This window comes from Schistocerca gregaria, chromosome 1 (assembly GCF_023897955.1).
Source record: "Schistocerca gregaria isolate iqSchGreg1 chromosome 1, iqSchGreg1.2, whole genome shotgun sequence".
Classification (NCBI taxonomy): domain Eukaryota; kingdom Metazoa; phylum Arthropoda; class Insecta; order Orthoptera; family Acrididae; genus Schistocerca; species Schistocerca gregaria.
The window spans coordinates 789,979,091-790,003,709 of record NC_064920.1 but is presented as its reverse complement, the minus strand read 5'-3'; the positions used below and the strand labels follow the sequence as shown (position 1 = coordinate 790,003,709).

Sequence of the window (24,619 nt, the reverse complement as noted above, 5' to 3'; positions counted from 1 at the left end):
CATTTCAAGCTATCTTCTCCGAAAAGTTTTATTGCGATGGTCTGAGACAGTACTTGCTATGTATGGTGGTGCAAAGATCGTGTTGTGTCATTTTCTAATACAAAACACAAATCTAGTGGCACTTTTACTCCAGCCGATGTTGCGGTTCTACATTCGATTTGGTATTGTCTTGAGCTTAGCCTACGAATTGAACAACTACATAGATGAGTTAATGTTGAAAATGATGACTGCTCTGCATTCACTGCTGTGGTCTTCAGTCCTGAGACTGGTTTGATGCAGCTCTCCATGCTACTCTATCCTGTGCAAGCTTCTTCATCTCCCAGTACCTACTTCAACCTACATCCTTCTGAATCTGTTTGGTCTCCCTCTACGATTTTTACCCTCCACGCTGCCCTCCAATGCTAAATTTGTGATCCCTTGATGCCTCAGAACATGTCCTACCAATCGATCCCTTCTTCTAGACAAGTTGTGCCACAAACTTCTCTTCTCCCCAATCCTATTCAATACTTCCTCATTAGTTATGTGATCTACCCATCTAATCTTCAGTATTCTTGTGTAGCACCACATTTCGAAAGCTTCTATTCTCTTCTTGTCCAAACTGTTTATTGTCCATGTTTCACTTCCATGCATGGCTACACTCCATACAAATACTTTCAGAAACGACTTCCTGACACTTAAACCTATACCCGATGTTAACAATTCTCTTTTCTCTTCAGAAATGCTTTCCTTGTCATTTCCAGTCTACATTTTATATCCTCTATACTGTGACCATTGTCAGTTATTTTGCTCCCCAAACAGCAAAACTCCTTTACTACTTTAAGTGTCTCATTTCCTAATCTAATTCCCTGAGCATCACCAGACTTAATTCGACTACTTCCATTATCCTCGTTTTGCTTTTGTTGATGTTCATCTTATATCCTCCTTTCAAGACACTATCCATTCTGTTCAAGTGCTCTTCCAAGTCCTTTGCTGTGTCTGACAGAATTACAATGTCATCGGCGAACCTCAAAGATTTTATTTCTTTTCCATGGATTTTAGTACCTACTCCGAATTTTTCCTTGTTTCCTTCACTGCTTGCTCAATATAGAGATTGAGTAACATCGGGGAGAGGCTACAACCCTGTCTCACTGCCTTCCCAACCACTGCTTCCCTTTCATGTCCCTCGACTTTTATAACCGCCATCTGGTTTCTGTACCAATTTTAAATAGCCTTTCGCTCCCTGTATTGTACACCTGCCACCCTTAGAATTTGAAAGAGAATATTCCAGTCAATATTGTCAAACGCTTTCTCTAAGTCTACAACTGCTAGAAACGTAGGTTTGCCTTTCCTTAATCTAGCTTCTAAGATAAGTCGAAGGGTCAGTATTGCCTCACGCGTTGCAACATTTCTACGGAATCGAAACTGATCTTCCCCGAGGTCGGCTTCTACCAGTTTTTCCATTCGTCTGTAAAGGATTCGCGTTAGTATTTTGCAGCTGTGACTTATTAAACTGATATTTCGGTTATTTTCACATCTGTCAACACGTGCTTTCGTTGGGATTGCAATGTCCCTCGACTCTTATAACTGCCATCTGGCTTCTGTACAAGTTGTAAATAGCTTTTCGCTCCCTGTATTTTACCCCTGCCACCTTCAGAATTTGAAAGAAATTTTAGCGCAACTTGTTGCAGTTCAAGCTACCAGCTGAAGTCACAACTGTCATATAAAAGACACGTACGACACAAATTACACAGTTATTTTAGGTTCACATGGCTGATCATCGTCGTTTTGTGAGAAACTGAAACAGTAGTCAGTTTCAGCCCATCATCAAACACGTGTTTTGCGTTGGACAGGGGCGCACGCACGGGAGTGGATCACGGTGGCGACGGCCACGTACATCGTGAACGAGCTGCTGACCAGCACCAACTCCACCTTCAGGGCGCTGGTCGAGAGCTTCGACTGGTACGTCGTGCCCAGCACCAACCCGGACGGCTACGAGTACACGCACACCTCGGTGAGCTCACCCTGCGACCACACTCACGTGCCTCTCACTCGCTCTCCTCCTGGACAGTAGCGCAGTAAGCGCTCGCTGCTTTACTTGTCGAGGCTTTTTTCTTATCAACACTTAACTAAGATAATTTTAAAGACGTGGGTCCCCCATGTGTTTGCCTAACATGCGCTTCAATTTATATGTTAGTTCTTCATTTTAAAAAGTAAGGAAATCGGTGAGATCAGTTCTAAATGAAAGATATAAGATCTGCGTGGCATAACGTATCAATGAAAACGGACGAATGTATAGGTCTACTGGTCCGAGCACCAACAGAATACGTTTTGCTCTACCCTTTTCTTCATGATTGTAATATTGACCCCCAAATATTAAATCTACAGAAATACTTCATGTCACCAAGTGGTATTAGAAATTAACCAAAACAAATACAAACAAATTAATAAGTTTATTGAAGTGACAAATTTCCGCTTCAGTTGCCACTTGCAAAGACGATGAAAGAATTATAAAATAAGTTAACATGGAAATAAAAGAAACTTGTAATATGATATGCTAGTGTACAAGTGTTAAGGGGAATGCTGATTCAAAACCCTGTCGAGCCAACAAGATTTAGGTGTAGCGTGGCTTCTCTAAACAGCACAAGGCAAAGACCAAAATGGTTTCTTCAAAGAGGTCAGTGCTGAATTCTCTTCTCATCTTTTCCAAATCCGAGCTTGTGCTCCGTCTCTAACGACCACGTCGTCAACATTACGCTAAACCCTCATCTTCCTTCCTTCTTCAGGAGATTTATTGGGGTATATCCACGCCAGAGCAGCAACAGTCAATGTTTCTCTTCACTGAGTGTTTGGAGGCGCCCACGGGACCTCTGTATGGATCAAAATGTTTAACGTTTAGTCTTTAGCTAATGTCAGGGAAAAACGACTAGGTAGTTAAGTCTTAACTGAGAGTGAGACATCGTTTCTATTTTCCTTCCAACCTAAAATTTTCAAAATTTTTGCAACATGGTATTTTATGCTATTTTATCAGAAACTGACATTTCGAGCCCGTAGCTGTGTACAAAATATAGGCTGACTCTTGCATAGCCACTTTTTACATTGCTATTTATTTACTTAAATATAGCCGTTACCGGTTTCGAACCGACAGGTTCATATTCAGATGGCTAGTTCACGTTTTACATTAGCTTTCTTCTTTTGTTTTCCCAACTGATGGAACTTCCTTATGGTGGTGGTGCCCTACAATCAAATCCAGATGTGAGAGGACGTCTTTTTAACTGTAATTGTGCCTCACAACGATTTTCAGTAATGTAAACAGATTATGAAAGGGAAGATGTTTCTTTTACTTACGATGAAGAATCCGCGCCATTATGTTCCAGTGCAGACTGCTTATTACCTTGCAGCATCAGAAACTGTATGATGCACATTTTTATGTATATGTATGCACATAATGTAAAGCACCACTCACACAGTAAGAAGTTTCATCGCATGGAGGTATGAATACAAAGATGGTAATATTACAACCATAACAATGCCCAAGACTTCCACTCTCAGAGATATTTCGTCATATACGTGTATGTGACAGTAGATATTTGCAAATTACTTATGTTACATCATTTACTATTTACATTGAAAGAGAACTGATTAAAATTAAGATAAACAAATAAAGCAGTCAGTTTGTTATAAACTGTTACTGTAGTGATTTAACGTAAATATTATGGTATACACTGGAACCAAAGTAAATTGTAAGGGCCAGATGTACGTAAACAAATATTACAACTATGGATATGTTATGTAAATATTATGGCACATATTAAAAGTAAAGTAAATGGTTTGGGATAGACGTGCGTATATAAATATTACAGCAGTTATATTTCATTGTTTTTTTACTTGAAACTTGAAAGCATGTGAATGAAATTTTGAAGAAAGGCTGCAATCGCTAACTCGGTCTGTTCACTGAGGAGATTTTGTGGTGATTTGCTTTTATGTACATATATTTCACCTACAATATGCAGCCTTTCTTCAAAATGGTGTCGAAATAGTTTGAAGAACACGCCATGGACACGAGGTTGTTCGAAAGTCTTCTCAAGTCATCTGAGGCCAGCTCTGTTTGGCACGTCGATTTATCGAATGAGGGGTGCATGCCAAAGAACCAGCCACCCAATCAATATCCTTGAAATGCGTGTCTCGTTTGAGCGGACAGGTGTCAGAATGGCTCTTCAGTGCTTTCAGTGTCTCATAGACGCCGTGCCATGACGCTTCTCTGTCGTCATCAGGGCGAAAGCAATTGCTAAGTGCTGCTCGTTAGGAATCTAATTAAATTATTTGTGAGCGAAGTGACTTCGCACTCTCCTCCAATTATTCAACGTATTGCCTCTATGCATATTTATAGGTCAAACATCCCCGAGGAGAAGATTAGCTGTGTCCAAAAGCCCTAACCAATGATGAATAACACTTTGTTTCCCTTGGTTCACTCTTTTAGTTTGAGCTACTAGGCCCACGTGCTATATAAATAACGAAACGTCGCACCTGTTACTTGTTTAGCCCATAATGTAAGTTTTTTTCAGCTGCTCAGTACAGCCTATGTGTATGTGTTTCAGAACCGAATGTGGCGCAAAACCCGAAGCCAGTCTGATGATCGGCTGTGCGTCGGCACAGACCCCAACCGTAACTGGGATTACTACTGGCTGGGTAAGTATGGTGTAGCTAAGCTGACTGCGTTATTACCTTGCATTTTCGTTTAGTGGACCGAGGCTTTGTTCAACAGCTTCAGTCAAAAACCCCAGCTGGCAGTTTCACCAGTCAACACCCACAAGTAGCTCGCGATGCAGCATTGCCTTTCTCATAAAATGGTTCTAACTTAGCCTGCACATAATTTAAAGCCCTTCTCAACTATAATTTCTCCCTTTGGTGTGCCAGAATATCGTTTTCATTAAAATGCAGCGTAGCACAGTTCATGTTTAAGCAATCTGCTGTCACGATTGTGTCTCCATTCTTATATATTACCAAATTCATCACAGATCATACGAGAGAAACTTGTGTGCTCTGTGACTGTTCGTTGCACATTTTTGACACCGTTTTCACATCTACGGAAATACCATTTTTGACTTTGTTATGGTGATTTGAAAATCGTTCTCGGCCCGAAACTAGTCATCGAATCAATAAAAAAGTAAAATTGGCAACTTAGGACTTGTTGTTGTTCTGACACGGCGTTTAGTTTCCACAGACACAGAATTACACTTCTGTTATGGTTCAGGAAGGAACTGCTAAGCACTCATGTCAGATAAGGCACTGATTCAATGTATGTTAGTATGATGAAGAATATATGCAGTACTATAGCTACCATTACACTCATGAAGTTAGTGGGAAATTCAGAACTGAAAGAACGAGTAGACAAAAAGGTTTCATGTCACCATAACAATTCTCAGCTATGCTAAAATAAATTTACGGTATGTAAACTAGTAAAACAAAATGATGCATGCAAATGGAACAAAACTGTTTCACAATCATCTTCACACCGTTTCTCTCCACCTCTAACGTATATGAACTTCAACAGCAAAAGTAAGGGCTTGTCAGAACAAATCTGAAAGTAAACAAGCTTAAGTCCTTGCACCAAAATTCTAGGGCTGACAGATCACAGGGTGGGAAATGGTCGACAAATCACAGCATGGCGAACAACTTCTGTTAGAGACGAAATGTTCGCTGACATTTCCAGATGACAACAGACATGCTGCTGTACTGGTTATATCCCTGAGAGGCGGCAGTGCATAGACACTCTGCGGCGTGCGTATTCAACTATCTGCTGCTCCTCGGGGAAAGGGCTGGGTCCATCAAAATTAATGTTACTAATTCGCTTCCAAAATATCTTTCTCCATTTGGAGACAATCACTCTTACATTTTTTGTTGAAAATCGCTCTGGGTAGGCAGTATGCCGCGCAATTGGTTTGCAGAACATGCGTCGGTGACATCTCATCATTCTACAGCGGAGACTACTTAAGGTTGCCTACCGTTGCTGGGAAGCGTGAACGAGCATTTTGTCTCTAACAAAAGCTGTTCGCCATGACGTGATCTAGTAAACGTATCAGTTTGAGTTAAGCGACCCTTGCCCGGAAACGACCGAGGCGAACATTATAAGCGAAAATTGCCTTTGACACCTCTGACATTGGGCCTCTTCTACTGTGTGCGTTTTGTCTTCCATATTTTGGAGAAGGTATTATGAACCAAAATAAGAAAAAGATGTCCAGTAATCGCGGGCTCTAAACTGCATACTTTATGAGCTATGAGCACTTGTTCATCTTTGATACTGTAAAACACGTCTCTTCTACTGAACAAGTGCTCATAGCTCATAAGGTATGCAGTTTAGAGCCCGTGGTTATTACACAGTTTTTTCCTGTTTTGATCCATTACCACCCCCTCCAAAAATATTAAAATCAAAGAGGCTGCTGTAGAAAAGCTCCACTGTCACAGTTATTAGAACGATTTTCGCTTAGAATGTTCCACTCGATCGTTTCCGGACCAGGATCCCGTACCTTAACTTGAAACATTTAACCTTCCCCATCATCTCTTAAGGTCTGCAACATCATTACGGAATTATCCTGCACATACTAGCCGAGAACGTTGCATTGCCTGGTTATATATTTATTCCAATTCCATTAGTCCATCTCTCCTTTCCCCCTCCCCCTGTCCAAACCCTCCTCCGCCCTCTCTCTGTACATCTCCTCCTCCTCCACCTACTCTCTGTCCATTATATTTTCCCCTTTCTCTGTCCATCTCCTCTTCGCCCCACATTTATGTCTATCCCCTCCTCTTCTGTCTGTCTCTCTTCTCCTACTCCCTCCTCTCTCCGTGTTATTACCCCTTCCCCAATAGCAGGTTGATGGTTCTTACCCTCCCTCCCCCCCCCCCCCCCCCCCAGTATTTCTTCCCAGATAGTAAGTAATATGTGTACCAAATTTGGTAGTAATCGCTCCAAGGTTTTAGGAGGAGCCTTTTACCCGCAGCTTTGCTCGCATACTCACTTGTCACATATATTTAACGTATTTCACACATATTTTTACACATATTACACTTGTACCTTTAGTAAATTTCACCCTGCACTTTCGTTTTCACGCATCTCATCTTCTGAGCCATGTCGTGTAATGTCACATTTTTGCAGTTTCGTTCAGCGGTATATGTGAATACTGCGTGCGATATGTGGTGCGGATAGAGTTATTAGTAAAAAACTAATGAATCAGAATGTTGTGCCTGATGCGGCAATTTTACTGCGGGGATGTAATGATAAAAATTTTTCGTTCCATCATTTTGTGGGGCGGTGGAGGGGGAGGGGCGATAAAAAGTCTCGCCAAGGTTTTAAATTATGTCTAAAGTTCGTTGCAAGTCACTAAGAGCTCTCATTCTGAAATACTGGATGAATATAATCCGGCTATTTACGCATCTTGAGCAACGCTTCTTTTCACTCTCCTCCCCCCATTTTGAGAGATAGGTGGATTTACCACTACAGTGGTTCCATTCAAACGGAAAGTGATATGTGTACCATGTTTCGTTGAAACTGTTCCTTGGTTTAGGAGGAGATGTGGAACATTCATACATACTTGCGCTCACTTTCATAAAACTTATGGATTGTAATTGATCTGTGGTTTAGGAGGAGATGTGGAACATTCATACATACTTGCGTTCCCTTTTATAAAACTTATGGATTAAACAGAAAATAACACAAATTAACAATAGAGCTACGTAGCCATTAGAGAACAGGATAGACAGCAAAAGGAATACACAGAAAAGTAAAAATGGCTTGGGGAGGGCTTTTGGTTAAATAAATAGGGTTTTATAATTCCAGCGTTCGAGATAAATGAAAAGCCTCAAGATTTGAGTATATTGTTTGTTTTGACTTGAGGTACTGAGACATGGACTTGTAAAGTAATAAGCGTTCAAAAACTGGGTGCTCTTCTGCGGGTAAAGATACATGTATGTTGGGAATCACTAGGAGAGCCATGAAAACAAACAAATGGATCAGATAAGAGAGTGAACTGGAGAACTTAGTTGTGACTGTAATGAAAATGAATTGGAGGTGGATAGGATATGTACGCAGGTGAATGGCTAAAATTTGGATCAAGGAAACTGAGTGCTGAATTCCAAGAGATATTAAGAAATCGAAGCGAAGAAGGTGGGTTGACGGCATCAAAAACTACGCAGCGGCAGCATTAAAACATAGGGCTGAAGACTGTAGTGCATGGAAAAGTCAGGAGGAGGCTTTCGCCAGGAGTGAATGTCAAAAGGCTCGTGATGATCACTGAGGAATGCTTTGGACTAGTCACTGAACCGATCCGGGCTTCGGGTTCTTAAGAATTTACATTGTATCCCAGTCCACGACCTCCACCGTAGGGGAATGGAATCTTTCCGTTGTATTCGTCAAATTTCTCCAACCTACCTGCATCTGCCGCTGTCCTAAAGGAAAAGTATTTTTTTTAAAAAAACCTATCGCTGCAAATTCAACAGACACATCGCCCCTAACAATACGGGGCTACGTCAGAACGACGTGTAACCATCCTACCGTTCCGTGCTTGCAGACGAGGGCGCCAGCCCCATATCGTGCTCGGAGACGTACGCCGGCCCTTCGGTCTTCTCGGAGGTGGAGACGCGCACGCTCTCCGAGTTCCTGCAGAGCATCTCCGGCGACCTGCTGGTCTACCTCAGTCTGCACAGCTACTCCCAGCTGCTCATGATCCCCTACGGCCTCAACTACGAGCGACCCGACAACTACGACGAGCTGGTGAGCACTGCGCATGATCATTTCCCTTAGCTATCCGAGGCTAACTTAGTAATAACTAGGGTTGCGCTCTGCTAAAATTACGGTTTGGTAGTTCTTGTACACTAAATGAATGTTCTAGGAAACGGTAGCACTACCAGTTGTATTGACAACGAAGATAGGGAAAGAAATGTATGTAGAATTCAGGAACTGGGAGCCAATGCCTTCTCTTTGTTTTTTGTGTGTTTGGTTGTTTGTTTTACACGTAATTAGAGCCGCACATCATTCAGTGTTAGTCCATTGTGTATTTTATATCCTTACACCAAGTTTAGCAGTACAAAAAATTAAGTGATCGTGTAACTTCTGCACTTTTATCCAACCAAAGCAATTACTTTTGATGCAAGCGCAGTTTACATGCACAAACTGTTGGGTCTTGCCCACTCATCTCGCATAGTGTGCCTAAGGGATGCTCCATCTCGGAATGCTGTACAACAATTCAAGCAAATAACATTAGTAGTTTTATTTCTATAAAGCAGATTTAACAGTACTTAAATTGAATCTACAAAATGTCGTCGCAAACGATGGGCGACATGCAATATAATTCAGAGTCCTGGCCATACACAATGTCCCCGCACGGTTGACACACTCCACTAATACTGCTCGGCGAATCCTGTCCACTAATGTCCATATACTCAGCCGATCTGAGCGGCCTAGGCTGGCATGAGCGGCGCTTATATTCACTTTTTGCAGAGGTGGCTGCTGCCGCGGCACGGTCCTTGTCAGTGGGCTATTGGCTGGCGTTTCCTCAACGCCTTGTCTGGCCATGCGTTCTTCCTCTTAGTTCCAGCGCTTGTGGTTACACCAGAACATAAAAAATATATAATAATTGTTTTTATAATGCACTCAGTATAATGTTCTTCATCATGACGAAAGGCAAACATCTCCTGTTATTAGTGATAAAAGACAAAGTTGTTTATGAATGACAGAAACATGTTTATATAAATTCGGCATTTGTGTGGCCATAGTGTCCGTTTTATGTAAGTTCGATTAATTACTGAAGCGAGGCTTGATACATTTCTGTTTCGCAGTTTGTTTTTCATTTTACCTTTTTGTTGAGGAAATTGCGTTTCCTTGCGCTATATGACAAATCTGTATTGTTTTCTTTATTCTTACAGCCACATCCTTTTCTTTCACATTACAAATCAATTTTCGAATTAAATCTGAATTAAACATTAAAAAGTTTTAGTTTTTCTATAAATACTGTTTATTTTTACATGACAGACGGGAGGAAACTATGTTGAACAAAACTGTTTTGTTGGTTATCTGCTCTTTGTAAACCCTACCTCAGTTTCTAGAAAGTTCACCACTTACGGTTTCTAGGACTACCTAGTAGGACACTGATCGCATGCCTAAGGAAAGCGGTCATTAAGAGGTAATGCCTGATATGTGTTCAACACACCTAACGTACAAGAGGCAATGCAGACACGACCTTATATTACCAAAGCTACCAGGCAAATTACCGTAACATGAGCTTACTTATGTTAGTCTACGATAACCTACGGTAGCTTTACAGCTCTAGTAATAATCGATGTCACTACCCATAGACGCTAAACAATTTATGCGTAGATATCAACAGCATGGCAAACGTGCTAAAGAAACCTGGGTGTCTTAGCACGGGTGTTCCAGCAAAATGTTCTTCGTAGTAATTTTTGTTTTTCGTAGGCCTCAATTAGTAGCTTCTCCGCTTTTTACCCTTCATATGTCCGTTTATATTATAAGATCATTTTGTAACGTTACATTTAAACTTCTGCTTTTTCCTGTTCTCCATTTCCTTGTTATCGAAGTTTTTGGTGATCACAAACGAAATACGATGTCAGCTCGAAGACACCGATTGCTTTTGCTGGAAGGTCAGATTGCTCTATGTCGCCTTCTAGTTTTAAGTTACGTAGATCCATATCCCTTCCTACAATGGAGAATTCTTCCAATTATCCCAATTTCTCCTTGCAGTTTCTAATGCCTAACTGGTTATTGTTGGCATGGCGCTACTTTTCAATATTTTTATGAGTTGCTTCCTATTGCACCGAATTCCTCTCTGAGAAACCTGTCCACTTCATTTAACAGTGATTCTAAGCCTTGAAGCGGTTTAGTTTAGTACTGAGCGGACGATTTCCGTTTTACTGGTGGAGTGGAGGACAGCATATACTTATTTCAATCGCCCTTCCCTTAACCTGTATTTTATTTTCCCTTTAACTACCCTTTAATCTTGACTTTTTGAGGTACTAATCTCTTTACTTGGGTCTGATACACATTTTAAGAAAGGCACAAGAACAGGACGTTTATTTTCATCAATAACGCTTCAACTTACTCTTCCACAAATACATTTAGGATGTGCAGTGGGATTTTAATCTTCATAACATGGAACATAGGATCCACAAGGTTTAAACAACAATTTCATTTTTTGTGGACCAAGCTCAAAGAAGACGATAGTATTCAACTAATAAATTGATGTGATCCTCTGCAATACACTTATGTTTAAAGGCGTATCTTAATGCATCAGGTCATTTACCAAAAGAAATCAGGAGAGGATGATCTAAATGTGAGAAATACAACGAAATTACTTTAAAGTGGTCAATTATCGAATCATCAAATAATTTAGCAAAGTAAATACATATTCCACACTACGGATTGATTGAATAAAGAAATATACTCTACTCTGTTCACACATGGTAGAGATATCTTGAATCCCAGAACGAGAAGGGGCTGATTCAATAATTAAAACTGCATTTCATACAATGCTCATACACTGAAGGTGCACACATTTACTACGAGTTACCAAAGAATGAGCTTGGATTCCATCATCAACCATGTCGCAACGTGGATGTACAAAGCCACCTATTTTCGAGTTCCCAAACTCGCGAAAGAATTAAAATTCAGACTCGTGCCTCTCGCAATTCCGTTTCATTAATTTACTCTGCATATTTAGAATGAATTTATTAGAGCACCGGTTTGGGAAACCAGGTCTCTGTTGTCTTATCCCAAATGTGGAGACCAGATTATTCATACATTAAGTATTCTTAACAAAACCTAATTGTGATATTAAAACTTCACGCTAATATGTTCCCACGCTAACTAATGTGAGTACCCCTGATCGCCAAAAGAAACTGCGATGAAGTGACTGAAAATTCGCACCTTAAATATTTGAAATTCCACTACTCCTGATCTATCCGTAAATCAGTCCATACTCACCAAGCCCGGGCAGAATAGTGCCTTTCTTTTCGCACCGAACACAACCGCTTCCGCAACCTCTCTGGTGGAGAGACCACGAAAGAAGCGGACACGTTACCTGCCAGTCTAACTCTTTTTCTGTGCTACGTACCAGATCTGATGACCTAGCTAGTCGTCCCTGTCTTTCTACGTCGCCTACAGCCATTGGCAAAACTGGGTAGGCAGACGAAACCGCAGCAGCAGACGGACAGCTACTGGCCACTCTCACAAAACTCGTATGCACTCGTTTTAGTCGTGCACAGTAGGTCAAATAATGCACGAGGGATGCGGGAATGTTTCAGGTGCCCACTTAGTAGGCAACACAATACAGAAAGGAAAGACATATTCGTGTACATGACACAATTCCTACCGAAAGACTAGTGCCACAAAAGCAACAGATACCCAATATAGGCAAGAATCTCTATCTCTCGCTCCCAATCCCTCTTTCTCTCTCTGTCTCTCCCTCTCTCTCTTTGTCTCTGATGGAGTTCTTTCAGCCTTCCTTACAATCCCACTGACCGGCAATGCGCTGTCAGTTACTCGCCTACCCGTGTATTTCATACTTATTATCCTGACAATTATGACCACATCAGATGCCTAACTCTCGTTTGACGCAGAAAGCTGCATACATGGCCTACCTCTTGCAAACACATCCTGCATAAAATCTGGTTGCCCATACATATTCTGCATTACAAAGATACTGTGCGGAACAAAAACACTTTACACTCTCTGAAACCCGTAGCTGCTGTATTTCAACAGCAAATAAGCAAAATGAAATAAGATTATCGAGATCTTTGTTCGGGACATTCGGCAGTGGGAATTCCAGTGCTGTGACAGGTCCGCTTTGGATAGAGCAAAATTCGGCGGATAACCGGTGATCGGAAATGAACCGTCTTCGAGCACCTCCCACAAAACGGCAGTCAATGAGAGACGAGTGCGCTGAAGTCAATATTCGTGCACATCTATTCTCAATGAGGCTGTGAAAATCGTTTCCGGAACGCCAAAAATTTTCGAGGATATGACATAACCTTGTTTGCGAGGACGAAAACTTTGTAACGATGGTGGAGGTAGAAATTTCAAAAATAAGAAAATGATATTCGAGAAACATAGTGTTTAAAATAGAATTTTTTGTTTCCATCAGCTCCGGTTACAGTTTTGTTGGAATAAATAAGTTCATCTTAGCAGAAATTCTACACGTGGTCTTTAAATTTTATAACTGAAAACATTTCACGTGTCAGTCGCAGAAGTCGACCGACTTATTGTCGAGTTGTTTTCATGGTGATGTTTATTGGCTTAAAAATCTAATAGAGTTGCAGTACTTCTTGTTTAGATGGTAACAACAGTCCAACTTTACACAGTAAACATTACAGCGAAATCATCTCTAACGAAGCAAGAACTGGAATTTAAAGTTTGTCTGCAGTTACCTATTTAGTTTAAAATTTTATTTTAATCTAATTTAACCCCCTAAAAAGTTGGTTCCTTTAGCAAAAGTGGTGTTAGCTGAGGCAAATTAAGTTAAACGCTCACACTTTTACACGGAATCCGGTAAGTGGCTATCGTTCTATATTAGTGGTTTCACTATGCTCAATTTTCAAACACTTGTTTTCTGGAAAATTATGCTCGATTTTACGTCCAAACCCCACCATGATCTTATTATGAAATTTATTTTGCTTCATCCTGCGTGTTAGCTTATAACCTAACAACAATTTCTGTTTGCCGTAACAGATGGAAATCGGTGGGAAGGCAGTGGACGCCCTGAAACAACGCTACGGCACGCAGTACCAGTATGGAACCATCTATGACATCATCTGTAAGTATCCGCCTTCACTGCGAGCTGCGCAGGTCACGGCGTAATGGCTGTGCGTTAAGCCGCAATGACATGGAGCTGACACAATATCCATTTTTCTGCAGTGTCGATGGATGATTAGGGATACAGTGTATGTAGCTACACACACTTTAACATTACTCTGACGCGTGTGGCCATGGAAGATCGAGACTGTTGTTAACTGAAAAGTTAATTTCAAAAGTGTTAATTTTCTTCAGTATATCGTGAAGTTTCCTTGTACGCTTTAACGGTCAAAGAGAGGAACTGAATAACCTAGCAGATGAAATGAATGAGATGGATCCGAAAATCAAAGATCACATTCATAGTTGAACAACAGAAGGAAATAATTTCGTTGACATGACTGTTTGCTGTCATAATAGTAAACATACCTTCCAGATGGAAACCCTGTTCATTAACAATAACTCACTGCCACATAAACCAACATAAACTCTCTTTCTTCGGTTCAGCTGTGAATCGTATGTTCCGCATTTCTATCAGAGAAGCAGATGCATGTAAGGAAATAAACATACTTAAATCTTTTGTATTAATGAGTATAATCCCTCCCAGATAAACATCATAACTGAACAAAACAAAAGCAAAGTACAGCATTCACCTCACCACTGCATACCAAAAAAAGTAATACCAAAATTTATGTCTTTAATTCCTCAGCAAAATGTCACAGAAAAAGTTGCAAATCTTTTCATACCGCCTAACAAAAAAATGTCTTTCCACACAGACCACAAATTGCAAAATAAAATTATTCATAATAATAAATCGACTGGACAGTGGCATCAGTAGTCGAGCATATGTAATCTTACATGCTTATCTTTTTGCGTCTACGTAGGACAAACAGAGAGAAACTTTGCAATCTGCTATGAAGAGCATATGGATGCGCTCCCATTCCAAAACTGAAGTAAATCCAGCTTTGTTTCACACGCTGCTGATCATGCATATTCTGTAATGACACCAATGACAACCTTCCAGTGTTACACATTTTTGACAATGGGTTATAGATGGATTTTATTGAACAGTTAGAGATATGCATTTACTATCTAAATCATGTCACAAAATTCTTAACAAACATACTGCATCAACACATATCTTCTTTCAGATTTTTCGATCACATTCAGGCATGAAAATACTTATACCTTTCAATGACATTCTATATCTGTCACATACGCTATTAACTCGTTCATTGTTTTATTCTTTAGTAAATATCCCACACTGTTTGTTTAACTATAACATTTCCTTCTTATGTTATGTATTCTGTCAACAGCTGGGAACTCTTGCAGCTTGCAGTGTTCTCCTACGTCCATTATGAGTGGTTATCAATATTTTATTCTATAAATTAACGAATCCCGTCCAAACACAATGATGCAGAAAAGTGTGATGTCTAACAACTTGATAGTCTGTACATATGTTTAGCGTTTTGTTTACTCTGAAACCACGCCCACCTAAGTACTTTGTGTGTGTGTGTGTATTTGTTTGTTTCTGTCTGTGTAATTGCGTGTGTTCTGTAATCGCGGGTGTTCTGTTGTTTCCATGCCATGCACGATATTTCGACTACTAACCAAACCGTCTTCTTCAGGTGCTGAGAGTTTTGCTGTTATGTATACTCGCTGCCTGGACTCCAACCGCAATATCGGCTATTATTGGTTTTGCTTCGCTACTTATAGTTCGATTCCCAACGTCGTCTACGGCCTTTGACGCTCTTTTGTTTCCAGAGCCGGCACTGATTGTTCCGTGAAACGCAAATTCTCTGTGTCGCAACACTGTTGGATGTGATGGCCGACGAGATCTGAATAAACTGTATCCCAGCTCCCAAGTCTTGTTTGAATTTAAACCTTCGTCCCTGTTTTTTATGGTTTCTTACATCTTTCTTTCGATAGATTCCTTAATTATGCTCTCCCAGAAAGCTGTCGTTTACACCACGAAACTGGTATCATCATATTTCATTTCATGAATATATTCCAGGCAGCGCTAGACTTGGTCGTTTAAACGAGGCGCGTTCCTTGATGTCCCTTATATCACTCCTTGACCGTTCTGATAACCTGTCTCAAGTAAGGTATGTCACATTCGCATGGAATGCGACGCAAACGTTAGTCTCAGAGACACGGATCGTAATTAACATATGTAATGTTAAAGACGGTCTTTGTCTCGTAATTGACATATTTAATTCAAAAGGCGATCTAAGTCTCCGAAAGCAGACTGGCACGTATTACGTGGTGTAGACTATCAGGACAGCCGAAGAAGGACGAATGGAATATCAGCGACACCCGCAACTAAAACAACCAAGCGCGTCAACTGCCCTCAAGCAATGCCCGAATATAATCGTGAAATGATGTACGATGAGACCAGTATTGTAGTGCAAACGACAAGTTTCTGAGACAGCATAATTACGGAGTCTATCGAAATAAAGATATCAGATAACCTAGCAAACAAAGACACTGCTTTCAATTTACACAAGGCTTGTGGTCTGGTACTCAATTTATTAAGATCTAGCACGCCATCGCATCAACCAGTGTTGGGACACAGAGAATTAGCGTTTCACAGAATAACCAGCGCTGGCTCTGAATAAAAAGGAGCATCAAAGGGAGTAGTGGGCGTCGGGAATGGAACTGAGCTATAAATAGCGGCGCACCAACAATAATGGTTCAGAGTCTAGTTGGTGTCCAGGCGGCGAGTGCACATAACAGCAAAACTCGCAGGGCCTGAAGAAGATGGCTTGGTCACTCATCGAAATGTTATGCATAATGTGGAAACAGCAACTCGACAGGACACACAGAACCACACAAAATGTGTGTGTGTGTGAGTTCTTAAGAGACCAAATTGCAGAGGTCATTGGTCCCTAGACTCACACACTACTTAAACTAACCTATGCTAAGGAAAACGCACACACTCATGCCCGAGGGAGGACTCGAACCTCTGGCGGGAGGGGCCGGGCAGTCAGTGACATTGCGCCGTTAACCACACGGCCACTCCGCGTAGCACGTAGAACCACACCATTTATCAACTACGCCCAGAAATCCTGAGAGATGGCAAATGTGTATTCTCAAAATGCATTTGTTAGTGATACCACGAGACAATACGAATTAGTATCCTATAATATAACGATAATTTCGTTTCGTACACATTTTGTAACATTCATTGTATTACACTTACATAAACTACCAGTCTGGAAGGCTAATTACTTGCCATGGTAGGGCTACCATGGCATATAATCTGTCGTGGAAGACACTACAAGGCAAGTTCCGCTTCTCAAGCAGAAAAGATGCATTCGAAAATGAGTGCCTCTGTCTTGAGTGGTCATTCGTAATAAAGTTTCCCGATTCCCAGCTACAGAGTCACAACAGTCTGGTGTGACAGTTATAAAATAGCAAAAGCAAAATCGAAGTTTTAAATTTCGCGTTTAAGAAATCGTTCAGTCAGGTAAATTGTACAAACATACCGTCATTTGACTATCGCACAGACTCCGGTATGGTGAACATAGAAACAGGAATCTCTGGCGCAGAGAAACAACAGAAAGAGTTGAAAACGATATTTCTGGTCTGGATGCAATACAAGTTTTGCAAAGAGTACTCTACGGCATGCTCTCTCACTTAGCTTATATTTGTCACGAAGGATATTTGGGAGAGCCCCAAGCACAAAGTCCCAAGCAACTGGCAGATACACCAGGCGACTCCTGTACATAAGTAGGGTAAAAAAAGGACCCGCAAAATTACAGTAAAAGGACGGACCTGCAAAATTAGAGACCAGTATTCTTAACATTGTTTTGGTGTAAAATTCTTGAACATATTCTGAGTTCGAATACAATAAATTTCTTTGAGACGGAGAAGTTTCTGTCCACGAATCAATTTGCCCTTTTCTCATGTGATATCCCGCTAATTATACTTTAAGGCCAACAGGCAGATTCCATATTCCTAGACTTCCAAAAAATCCATTAACACGCTACCCCACTGGAGACTGTTAACGAAGGTACGAGCATACGCAATTGGTTCCCAGATGTGTGAGAGGCTCGAAGGGTTCTTACGTACTAGAACCCATTACATTTTCCTCGACGGCTACCTTTTATCAGAGACGAGAGATTAATCAGGAAGTGTGATAGGAACGCTACTATTTTCTATATATATATATAAATGCTGAGGCGGACAGGGTGTGCAGCAGTCTGCGGTTGTTTGCTGACGATGCTGTGGTGTACGGTAAGGTATAGAAGTTGAGGGACTCTCGGAAGAAGACATAGACATAGACTTAACTTCTACTTGGTCTAAGGAGTGGTGTTTGTTGTAAATGTAGAAGCATGTCAGCTAATGCAGATTAGTAGGGAAAAAATCCGTAATGTTCGAGTGCGGCATGAGCAGTGTGCTGCTTGACAGATTAGCATCGATTAAATATCTAGGCATAACGTTGCAAAGCGATATGAAATGAAACGAGCACGTAAGGACGGTAGTAGGGAAGGCTAAAGGTCGACTTTAGGAGAATTTTATGAAACTGTGGTTCACCTGTTATGGAGACCGCATATAGACCAATAGTACGACCCTTTCTTGAGTTCTGCTCGAGTGTTTTGGATTCGAACCAGGTCGCATCAAACGAAGACACGGAGGCGTTTCAGTGGCGGGCTGATAGATCAGTTACTGGGAGGTTCTAACAGCATGTAAGTATTGTGGAGATGCTTCGGGAACTCAAATGGGAATCTCTGAAGCGAAAATGACGTTCCTTTCGAGGAGCACTATTGAAAATTCAGAGAACCAGCATTTGAAGGTGACTGCCGCCAAGAGATATTTCGCATAAGGGCTACAAACACAAGAGGAATTAGGGCTCGTACGGATGCATATAGACAGTAGTTTCTACCTCAATTTGTTTGCGAGTGGAACAAGACATAAAATAAATAGTAGTAATTCAGGGTACGCTCCGTCACGCACCGTACGGTGGCTTGTGGAGTATGTATATAGATCTAGATGTAGAGAAGAAAATAAGTATGACACCCCGTACACATTGTACATGTTCGGTTGGACAAGGACGAGGAAAAGATTCGATCGCAATCTTTCTGCGGCTGTCACTCCGTGTTTTCCTAAAGTGATTTACGTATGTCGAGAAAAAACTAAATCAGGACTTGCACACTGCTCCTCTGGTTTACAAGTCCAACATCAGCAGCACCTTGTTCTACAAAGTAAAATTTGCAGGAACAGAGGCACATAAAGACCCATTCTTCGACTTATATCTTCCGAGTGAGTTGGAAGAGTGGTATTAACCAATGGTAGAGACACTAAGGCTCCATCCACTACACAGAGGAAAGAAGTTGGACAACGTTATCGTGTGGCTACGTCTGCATCAGTCATCTGCAGGGAAGCGTTTGGTGTGTGGCAGGCTGCGCATAATGAACTTGGTACGTCTCTCTCTCGCCAGTCTATTATTCCATTCATGCATAGTATACGGAAGAATTAATGTCGGCATACATTCGTAAAAGCCGGAATTTCTCTAATTTTACTCTCGTAATCCTTACTAAGAATGCATGTTGGACGAAATAGTACGTTTGCCGATTTCAACTGCCTGATATATTTCTTCTACCACGTACACTGGCACCATACCTTCGCAATGTGTTTTGTCTCAATAAACTGTCAGGCGATTGTCGTTGGTAACACTACGAGAGAAGTGAGACGGCGAAACATGTTATCTGGCAAACTTTCTCACGGCCAACACGTCCCGAACACCTATAAACCCCCTATACTAATCTCCCTATCCAACGGACACATCATTATCGATAGTGCCATCTAATTTGATTCTATGAAATGTTGTGGAGAGATTTGGAATTTAACCCCCGACATTGTCACACAGTCGTATACTGGGTCGTCCATTGATCGTGACTGGGCCAAATATCTCACGAAATAAGCGTCAAACGAAAAAACTGCAAACAACGAAACTTGTCTAGCTTGAAGGGGGAAACCAGATGGCCCTATGGTTAGCCCGCTAGATGGTGCTGCCAGAGGTCAAACGGATATCAACTCCGTTTTTTAAAACAGGAACCTCCATTTTTATTACATACTCATGTAGTATGGAAAGAAATATGGATGTTTTAGTTGGACCACTTTTTTCGCTTTGTGATAGATGGTGCTGTAATAGTCACAAATATATGGCTCACAATTTTAGACGAACAGTTGGTAACAGGTAGATTTTTTAAATTAAAATACAGAATGTAGATACGTTTGAATATTTTATTTCGGTTGTTCCAATGTGATACATGTACCTTCGTGAACATATCATTTCTGAAAACGCATGCTGTTACAGCGTGATTACCTGTAAATACCACATTAATGCAATAAATGCTCAAAATAATGTCCGTCAACCACAATGCTTTTGGCAATACGTGTAACGACATTCCTCTCAACAGCGAGTAGTTCACCTTCCGTAATCTTCACACATGCATTGACAATGCGCTGACGCATGTTGTGAGACGTTGTCGGTGTATCACGATAGCAAATATCCTTCAACTTTCCCCACAGAAAGAAATCCGGGGACGTCAGATCCGGTGACGTGCGGGCCATGGTATGGCGCTTCGACGACCAATCCACCGGTCATGAAATATGCTATTCAATACCGCTTCAGCCGCACGCGAGCTATGTGCCGGACATCCTTCATGTTGGAAGTACATCGCCATTTTGTCATGCAGTGAAACATCTCGTAGTAACATCGGTAGAACATTACGTAGGAAATCAGTATACATTGCACCATCTAGATTGCCATCGATGAAATGGTGGCCAATTATCCTTCCTCCCATAATGCCACACCATACATTAACCCGCCAAGGTCGCTGATGCTCCACTTGTCGCAGCCATCATGGATTTTCCGTTGCCCAATAGTGCATATTATGCCGGTTTACGTTACTGCTGTTGGTGAATAACGGTTCGTCGCTAAATAGAACGCGTGCAAAAATTCTGCCATCGTCCCGTAATTTCTCTTGTGCCCAGTGGCAGAACTGTACACGACGTTCAGAGTCGTCGCCATGCAATTCCTGGTGCATAGAAACATGGTATGGGTGCAATCAATGTTGATGTTGCATTCTCAACACCGACCTTTTTGAAATTCCCGATTCTCGCTCAATTTATCTCCTACTGATGTGCGGATTAGCCGCTACAGCAGCTAAAACACTTACTTGGGCGTCATCATTTGTTGCAGGTCGTGGTTGACATTTGACATGTGGCTGAACACTTGCTGTTTCCTTAAATAACATAACTATCCGGCGAACGGTCCGGACACTTGGATGATGTCGTCCAGGATACCGAGCAGCATACATAGCACACGTTCGTTGGGCATTTTGATCACAATAGCCATACATCAACACGATATCGACCTTTTCCGCAATTGGTAAACGGTCCGTTTTAACACGGGTAATGTATCGCGAATCAAATACTGTCCGCACTGGCGGAATGTTACGTGGTACCACGTATTTATACGTTTGTGATTATTACAGCACCATCTGTCACAATGCGAAAAAAGAGGTCCAACTAAAACATTCATATTTCTTTGCGTACTACACGAATATGTAATAAAAAATGGGGGTTCCTATTTAAAAGAAATGCAGTTGATATGCGTTTGACTTATGGCAGCGCCATCTAGCGGGCCAACCATAGCGCCATTTGGTTTCCCCCTTCAAGCTAGACGAGTTTCGTTCTTTGTAGTATTTTCGTTTGATGCTTATTTCGTGAGATATTTGGCTCGGTCACTATCAATGGACCACTGTGTATACTCTACCATCTCTTCTCATCTGCTGGTCAGTATCTGAGGCTGAAATTGGCTGCTGAACTGGCGAACTGCTGGTCTGGCGAAATAGCATTAGCGCACCTTGAGCGTAGAGGCATGTGTTACATCTTCTGTGAAAGATGGAGAGTCTGACTTCACTTACGTGAGACATGTTGAATTTTCACAGTTTACAGGAAACGGTACGTAGTAGTAAATATCTTGCTTGTTATCGTTCGTATGGATCTAGCAATAGTGAAACGCTTACCTCACACTTCAGACGTTTGATGCTATTATACACATTTCCCGCAGTTGTTGTTGTTGTTGTTGTTTTTGTGGTCTTCAGTCCTGAGACTGGTTTGATGCACCTCTCCAAGCTACCCTATCCTGTGCAAACTTCTTCATCCCCCAGTACTTACTGCAACCTACATCCTTTTGAATCTGCTTAGTGTGTTCATCTGCCTCTATGATTTTTTCGTTCCACGCTGCTTTCCAGTGCTCAATTTGTGATCCCTCGATGCCTCAGAACATGTCCTACTAATAGGTCCCTTCGTTTTGTCAAGCCAAAAACCCCTCTTCTCTCCAATTCTATTCAATACTTCATCATTAGTTATGTGATCTACCCATCTAATCTTCAGCATTCTTGTGTAGCATCACATTTCGAAATCTTCTATTCTCTCCTTGTCGAAACTATTTATCGTCCATGTTTCCCTTCCATACGAGACTACACTCCATACAAATACTTTCAGAAAAGACTTCCTGACAAATCTATCTTTGAAGTTAACAAATTTCTCTTTTTGAGAAAAGCTTTCTTTGCCGTTGCCAGTCTACATTTTATATCCTCTCTACCTCGACCATTATCAGTTATTTTGCTCTCCAAATAGCAAAACTCCTTTACTACTTTAAGTGTCTCATTTCCTAACCTAATTCCCGCAAAATCACCCGACTTAATTCGACTACATTGCATTATCCTTGTTTTGCTTTTGTTGATGTTCATCTTATACCTCATTTAAAGACTTTGTCCATTCCGTTCAACTGCTCTTCCAAGTCCTTTGCTGTCTCTGACAGAATTACAATGTCATCGGCGAACCTCAAAGTTTTCATTTCTTCTCCATGCATTTTAATACCTACTCCGAATTTTTCTTTTCTTTCCTTTACTGCTTGCTCAATATACAGATTGAATAACATCGGGGAGAGGCTACAACCCTGTCTTACTCCCTTCCCAACCACTGCTTCCCTTTCATGTCCCTCGACTATTATTACTGCCATCTGGTTTCTGTACAAATTGTAAATAGCGTTTCGCTCCCTGTATTTTACAGTTGCCACCTTTAGAAATTGAAAGAGAGTATTCCAGTCAACATTGTGAAAAGCTTTCTCTAAATCTATAAATGCTAGAAACGTAGGTTTGCCTTTCCTTAATCTTTCTTCGAAGATAAGTCGTAAGGTTAGTATTGCCTTGCGTGTTCCAATATTTCTGCGGAATCCAAACTGATCTTCCCAGAGGTCAGCTTCTACCAGAATTCGCGTTAGTATTTTGCAGCTGTGACTTATTAAACTGATAGTGCGGTAGTTTTCACATTTGTCAACAAGTGCTTTCTTTGGGATTGGAATTATTATATTCTTCTTAAAGTCTAAGGATATTTTGCCTGTCTCATACATCTTGCTCACCAGATGGTAGAGTTTTGTCAAGAATGGCTCTGCCAAGGTCGTCAGTAGTTCTAGTGGAATGTTTTCTACTCCGGGGGCCTTGTTTCGACTCAGGTCTTTCAGTACTCTGTCAAACTCTTCACGCAGTATCGTATCTCCCATTTCAGCTTCCTCTACATCCTCTTCAATTTCCATAATATTGTCCTCAAGTACATCGCCCTTGTATAAACCCTCTATATACTCCTTCCACCTTTCTGCTTTCCGTTCTTTGCTTAGAACTGTGTTTCCATCTGAGCTCTTGATATTCGTGCAAGTCGTTCTTTTTTCTCGTAAGGTCTCTCTAATTTTCCTGTAGGCAGTATCTGTCTTACCCCTAGTGAGATAAGCCTCTACATCCTTACATTTGTCCTCTAGCCATTCCCGCAGTAGGAGTGTGAATTAACCCGGCGCTGGTAGCAGCAGCTCTAGTGCCCCACGCTCAGTGTGAGGCAGCGAACCTGAGTGGAGTGCACCTGTTGCAGACCCGGCCGCCGGCGGCTCCATCGACTGGGTGAAGAAGGCGCTGGGCACGCGCTTCGTGTTCGAGTGGGAGCTGCGCGACGAGGGCCAGTACGGCTTCCTGCTGCCCGCGGACCAGATAGCGCCCACCGCGCTAGAGACCATCGACAGCATGGTGGCCATCCTGCAGGAAGTGGTGGCGCGCACCGCCAGCCGCTAGGGGAGCGACGCCCCTCTGCCGCTCCAAAGAAGAAACACTGCTCCAGACGGAAGTCAAGCATTTACTCAAGCTGGAGGAGTACCTTCTTAAAAAAAAGGAGGCTTTGCACTTGCTAAAAAAAATTAAAAACACCAAGAATTTGTGAAACGTAGTAAGACAGGTTTAGTAAAACAGTGTAAAATAACAATTGTCTTTCGTAATTCAACAGATAAACTTTCTCGATGCACTTCTTTCAACCAGTGTTACAATTTTATTTTTTAATATCAGTATTGGATACCATGTATCTCAAAAAGTACCAGTGTAACAAATAGCTCTTATAAACTTTTCTTTTTGTTTCTCTCTTATCACGATTGTTGTGTCACCTGTACGTGTCTTGAAGTTTATTGGTACATTAGGTTGGTGCAGAAGTTCTTAGCGTTTTTGTTTTGCACATTGGTATTCCGGTTGATATGGGTCTATTTATCGACTGTCATTTTTGTAGTTCGCTGTTGCTATTTGAGCTTACATCTTGTCATTACACCATCTGCAGACAGTTTGTGGAGATGTGGACGCTAGAAAATAGAGTGCTAAGTGGAGAAATCGGTACATTTCCGAGATATTCTTCTGTTTAAGTTCAAAAGACGGCAGACAGCAGCGGATGCAGCCAGGAACATTTGCGCTGTGTATGAGGATAATATGCCATTGGAGAATAGCGGGGCAAGAAAATAGTTTTCTC

The 24,619-nt window shown here is 41.4% G+C and overlaps 1 protein-coding gene across 1 annotated transcript in view; it reads left to right on the top strand.

The window, feature by feature from the left end:
- The window catches only part of LOC126305568 (zinc carboxypeptidase-like), a 54,496-nt gene extending 30,267 nt beyond the window's left edge, over positions 1–24,229 (top strand). The window contains exons 6-10 of the mRNA XM_049992042.1: positions 1,830–1,990; positions 4,575–4,665; positions 8,541–8,743; positions 13,709–13,793; positions 23,708–24,229. Of these exons, the coding sequence (XP_049847999.1) occupies positions 1,830–1,990; positions 4,575–4,665; positions 8,541–8,743; positions 13,709–13,793; positions 23,708–23,904 (737 nt within the window). The 3' untranslated portion in view covers positions 23,905–24,229. The remainder of the gene's footprint in view (positions 1–1,829; positions 1,991–4,574; positions 4,666–8,540; positions 8,744–13,708; positions 13,794–23,707) is intronic.
- Positions 24,230–24,619: the final 390 nt, after the last annotated feature.